Raw genomic sequence first — 6,091 nt, 5'->3', positions numbered from 1 at the left:
AAAGGAGCCCTAGATGAGCACCTATGCCCACACCTGCATGGTGATTAGCAAGAAGAGACGGAGTATATGCAACATCAACAAATGACAAATTTGTTGATGTTGTTTCCGTGAAGTGAGCTGTAGTCAAGAAACACAGACTATTTAGAATGTGTGTCATGTCAATTTTTCGTTTAATATATGGACGGAGGTGAGGCCAACACGCACAACAAAAAACTTAAATAATATATAATTAGGAACTTTACCTATGAGACATTCAATGGGAGTTTGCGTCGAGATGACACGACTAGGTAGTCGATTAATAAGAAAGCACACGGCAATGAAGATATTACTCCAAAAATGAAAGGGGACTGAGGCATGTGCTAAAAGCGTTAACCCCGTTTCAACAATGTGGCGATGTTTACGCTCATCAGTACCATTTTTTTGTGTGTCCAATATCAGAAAAGGATTTGTTGAGTCTATGATACTCACCACCCCAGACAGCTTGAACATGGATAATCTTTCTACTAAAGAGACGTTCAACATGTTGTTGAAACTGAAGAAAAACTTGGAACACATCACATTTATGTTAAGGAGGTAAAGCCATGTAAACCGACTAAACATCAACAAAACTCATATAAAATTGTTGTTCATTAATAGAGGTTTGGACAGGACCCCAAACATCACAAATGTCAGTAACACGATTAGAAAGAGACACTGTCAGTTGACGAATCTTGCCTTGGTGACAAGCATCACAAATTACAGCTTCATTAACTCACACCGAGGGAAGCTCATAGCGATGCAAAACATGCTGAACTATTTGGGTAGTTGGATGACCTAGGTGTGAGTGTCACTGCTCATGTGACACCTTGATACTTCTGAAAACTTGCTTGATAGACGAAACATTGAGATTATAAAGACCTCCAAGACATCTAAGAAGAACCACCCTTGAATGCCCATCCTTGACAAGAAAATACTAAGGGTGAAATTCAAAGAACACATTATTTTCATAAGAGATTTTTTTTAACAGAAAGGAGATTGCGTGTGACAAAGGGAACATGGAGAACATTTTTAAGATGCAGTGGATGTGATCGAAGTTAATGTGCACCATCTCTAGATGGCAATCGTCTTCTGTCCTGAAACGATGAATCAAGTTTCATGTCGATGCAACGGAACACCACATCGATGACTTTGGTGATGTGATGGGTAATAAGGATAGTGGAAAGCTGCAATGACAATTTGACATTCACTGGATTCCACTTTCATGTTTTGTGTTCATTTCTTGCTACATTTGGGGCGAGCAACTAGATTTCAGATAGTCGATCATCTATTCATGTGGTTTTTAGATTTAATTGTTTTGTGAGACCAGCTAGATTTTTCATTGTGCAAGCTGTTGAGGTTGTATCAATGATGATGATTTTTTTGCGGGCAAAAGTGGTTTTATATTAAGCAATCGGACTTACAACAAGGTCTTGGTCGAGAAACAGAGACAAAACCTCCATCCCTGAGCCAAACCAAGACAACCGTGCACAATCCTGTCCTTGCAAAGTTTGCTAGACAGTGACCAGCCCTATTTTGCGAGCGATCCACTTTTACAAAAGAAATATGTCTACCACCATTAGCTAAAAATTTAATCTCATCGATCAAATGCGCGAGGGACGAGCGATCTTGGAGCTTCCCATTAATTGCTGAGACCAAACACAAGCAATCCGATTCCACCTCAATTGGTAACTCACTTTGCTGTAAAGCCAAAGTTAAACCTTCTTCGCATGGTCTTGCCTCAACTTCCAAAGGATCAATACATTTAAACAACTGACAACAAGCAGAGAAAATAACTTCGCCATCATCATCTCGAAGCACCATTCCAGCACCCGCTGTGCCATCCTCAAGTTTAAAGGAACCATCAAAATTGAATTTCACCCAGCCAGAGAAGGCTTGAGCCACCACTTGTCCTTTCGGTTTTCTAAGAGTGCCTCTTCAACAAACGCAGGAGCACCCGTTCTCAATATTTGCTTTCCGTGTACATGACTTTGATATTTCTGATTGTATTTAAATAACTCACAAGGAAGCGCTAAGAGCTTTCAATGGATTGCAAAGGTTTGGGTACATGATGATGATTATTGATTGTAAATCTCTACTGCTGAGGTAATAATTCATTCCCTCCTCTGCTCTTTCTTGTTTAATACATGAGCAAGCCCATATGTATTCATATTTTTATTCAGAAGAGGACAAACATGCACACAAGCCATCACGAATAACACACGTTCACACAAGGGACCTTTTATTCATAGGTGGCCACATTTATCTTTCACATGGGCAGGTGATGTATATGTGAAAGTTTCGTGGCCGCTGACAGAGGCTACATCACCAGTAATAGCCAGTAGTAGGACTGGTAGGATGGAAGTCGCACTCGGGGCCCATGTTGCACTTGGTTGGGACGCTCTTCGCCCTCTGTATACGTTTGCCTATATCACCTCTCACAAAGCCCAACAAACCACCTAGCTCGCCCTGGACGGCTCCCCAGATGGCCTTGCAGCGGCACTGCTGTGCCACCTTGTTTAGCTGCTCGCAACACTGCTCCCGGACCTCGTGCTCGCATCCGCCCTTCCACCATTTCGACGGCCATGTCACCGGGAAGTCCTTCATGGTCATGCACCGCTCCATCACGTAGTCCTTGCAAGAGCTTAGCCTCACCTGCTGCTGCTCGCATTCGGCCCCTCCGCCGGCTTGGTCGGAATAGCCACCATATTGTGCGTACTGGTACTGCGCGTAGGCGGTGGTGCTCGCCGCGAGCGCGAGGAGAGCGATGAGCAATAAGGAGGTCTTCATATTGCTGGCCAATGTGGTTTTGGTGAAGGTGGAGATGAGTAGCTGAGATGAGGCCCGCCCTTCATTTATAGGGCATGCGACACAGGGTTTCCGTGTGCCATATATCGTGTGCTGTTGTTGTGGCTAGTTAGTACTAACAAATTTAGTTGGATACTACTAACTAAAGTTACTTTGCAAACGCACAAACGCTATGCTGGGTTGTTGAGATACTGATGCTTTACATGTGTCCTTTTCTTGAGATACACCACACAGAAATGTTTGGAACTTGATGCTTCTCTGTGGGCGCGCGGACATTATAGTGCTGTGCACGTTGTTGTTCGAGAAGAATCCCGACCAAAGTATAACAAATTTTGTTTTACAAGGTAGTAGGGCAAGCAATGTCTAAATGTCGTCCACTTCTAGCCATGGTTCTTTTTGTTTTATGTACAAATCATGTGGTGCTGAGACGGATAATCATTATTATTCTTTAAATATGAGCTGGTGCTGACGACGCATCCCCCTCCACCCCATTTCATGCTTAGTGTTACATATCTCATTGCTCACAAAAGAAACAATAATCTGATTGCTTAATTTGTTCCTTCCAGCCTTTTAACACGCCATCTCTCCTTTCTCCTCTTAAGTTCTTTTTTAGGAAAATCTTCTCTTTAGTTTGGCATCCCGTCCCTCCGGCGCCGCTACCAGGCTAAAGACTAGGCCATATAAGTTTTCTCTCTAATTTTACAAAGCATATAGTAGTATTTGAGCCTCAGTACCAGGCTAAAGCCTGAGCTGCCAGTATCACCTCTCCATGACCATGAATGGCGCTTCAGCCTCCTCATTGGCTGGTGTACTATGGATGCAATGACGATGACGATGATCACCTCATCGATCAACTCTATGGTGTTACACGAACCTGACTATAGCAGCGCCGCTTCCATCATTTCAGGCGTGTTTTTTTTGTGTGGTACACATGTGTTGGTTGTTGTGGCAGATGGTTCATTCATAAACTAGTAGGAAAATGTATATAGGTAGAATCTGACTATAGCAGCGCGGCCTAATAAGCATATGCTGCCCCTAACTGTGGTAGCGTGCCTGCGGCCCACGTGAGGAAGGGACCTTGGACCCGTCTCCTCCCCCGCTACAGTGTCGGAAGCGATTTCTTGGAAACACCTAGTCAATCCACATCGCCGGCGCCGATTCGCTGGTTCCCCTTCCCTCCACCGGCCGCTCCGGCAGCGGGAGGGTGAGGGAACCCCGGATCTCGTCGTGTACATAGTGTAGGCTTGAGTAGGGTGCTTGCCCGAGGCGTCTTGGAGGCGGAGGCGGAGGCGGTCGGTGTTTTGGGGTCGTCTTCTTCCTCTCTGGTGCGGGCGGTCTTCGGAGCTTCGGCATCAAGCAGGCATCTTCCCCCGTGCTCGCGGTCTTGGGTGTTTGCCGTGCGCGCTTGTTCCCCGGCTGGATCCCGGAGCGGCGGATCCAGATCTAGAAACCGGAGCTGCTGGTGTTGGAGTCCGGCGGTGGTGCTGGCTTGGCGAAGGATGGAGGCTCTCTGGAGTTCGAGTTTAGACAACTTCCCGTCCGTAGGGGATCATCTTCGTTCCAAGGTTTGGAAGATGCAGCGGGCGGCGCGTCGTCGATGCGTCTGGTTCCTCGCCGTCGTCACTGTGTTGCAGAAGGACCTGTGTGTTATTTCTATATTTGTGGGGTGTCTTTCTATAATTTCTGGACTTTAATATACGCAAAAAAAAAAAACAATGGTAGCGTGCCCAAACGAAGAGCGCTAGTAGCCTAGAAGTCCTAGGCGCACACTACTAGCTTGTGGGCAAGCTGCCCACGGGGACAGAACTTACCTGTGGCCTGCGCCATTGGACCTACGCTGCCGATAATAACAAACGTCTCAGAATTATGCGTTTCAGCATGTAAGAACAAAACATATGATGCCACATATTTCGACAAACTTGCTAGAGCAGGTGATGATTTGTTCAAGCACGAAAATCATGATAAAAAAAACCTGCTTAATATGCTTTCAAGGTGCTCATAAGTTGGGGTGCTTCTGAATAAGCAAAAAATAAGCTGTTTGGTATTTGGTTAGACTTTAGCTTATATATGAAAAAGAGAAAAAAACACACACACATAATTGCTGGTTTTGAGCTTGTTGGTTCTTATATAGTCCAAAGGATATGTTTTTTTCTCAACCAACTGAGATTTTAATTAAACTGAATTAGTTGACTGATAGTTTTTGACTTCAGAAAATATAGGTCGACCGCATAGGTTCCTAGCTAATAAACCGTAATCCAAGCTCCCAAGAAAAAATGAAATTTATTGCGAAACAAAAGGAGAAAAAATGAAGTTGTAAACAATGATATGGAATCGCTAATCCTTAACTGGTCGTGTGGGAGTAGCTGATCGGAATTCAAACAATTAAATGATTTAATCGGTCTGGTACTAATCGGTGCAACCTATATAAATTAGCTCTGAAAACACGTATATATAAGAAATAAATAGTACATCATGCTCTATTTTCCCGGCCCTACATTTCGAGAACCCAAAAGTTCGTTAAAAACATGTAGCTTCTCCTCCCTAACCTAATCTTCTAGGTTACGAGTGACTGAGGAGCCACCAGCTGCCACAACGTTCCTTTTTTATTCCGCTTCTTCTACTTCTTCTACTCTGGTTTTTCAAGTTTCTTTTCTCCCACCACCTACCCAAAGTACCACCTCACTTGCAACTCAACCACCGACCCTAATGAAGGCGGAATCAAGCACCTGGAGGAGCTTCTTAAGGCGGTCGAGCTCTTGGATCCAAGGTCTGGTGTCCAACAACGAGGAACTGGTCGGCGGTGGTGGGAATCAAGCTCATGGAGGCGGGAATCGAGTGGGAGTTTCACAAACCTACTTAATTTGAGCGGGGTAGCGGTTGGAAGGACGAAATGCATTGAAAATTTAGCAGTTTTTTTTTAAATGTAGTAGTTACTAGGTAACAAACCTAGTAATCGGGGCATTAATTAGAGCGATTAATCGGGCTACACGATTAACACGCCGATTAAAGGTATTCGACACGGGCTATTGTTTGAATAGTTATTGTAAGTAACAGTTACTCCGTTTTATTAAATAAGTCTTTTTTAATTTAGCAAATGTAAAGTTTGACCAAGGTTTTACAACAAATTATTAACCTGTAAAGTCGAAATCAATATCCTTAGATACATCATGAAATGTATTTTCATATGATATCTATATGATATTATAGTTACACTTTTTTCTAAAAGTTTATCAAACTTTTCTCTTTTCAGAAAAGTATATGCCTTAAT

The 6,091-nt window shown here is 43.7% G+C and overlaps 1 protein-coding gene across 1 annotated transcript; it reads right to left on the bottom strand.

The window, feature by feature from the left end:
• Nucleotides 1-2,340: 2,340 nt before the first annotated feature.
• Nucleotides 2,341-2,805, bottom strand: LOC124657307 (puroindoline-B-like). Its single transcript, XM_047195878.1, has one exon. The coding sequence runs from the start codon at nt 2,803-2,805 to the stop codon at nt 2,341-2,343; it is 465 nt and encodes a 154-aa protein (XP_047051834.1).
• Between the last annotated feature and the right edge of the window lie 3,286 nt (nt 2,806-6,091).

The sequence above is a fragment of the Lolium rigidum genome, chromosome 5, assembly GCF_022539505.1.
Source record: "Lolium rigidum isolate FL_2022 chromosome 5, APGP_CSIRO_Lrig_0.1, whole genome shotgun sequence".
Classification (NCBI taxonomy): domain Eukaryota; kingdom Viridiplantae; phylum Streptophyta; class Magnoliopsida; order Poales; family Poaceae; genus Lolium; species Lolium rigidum.
The sequence above is the reverse complement of the archived record's forward strand: the minus strand, read 5'-3'. Positions and strand labels throughout refer to the sequence as shown.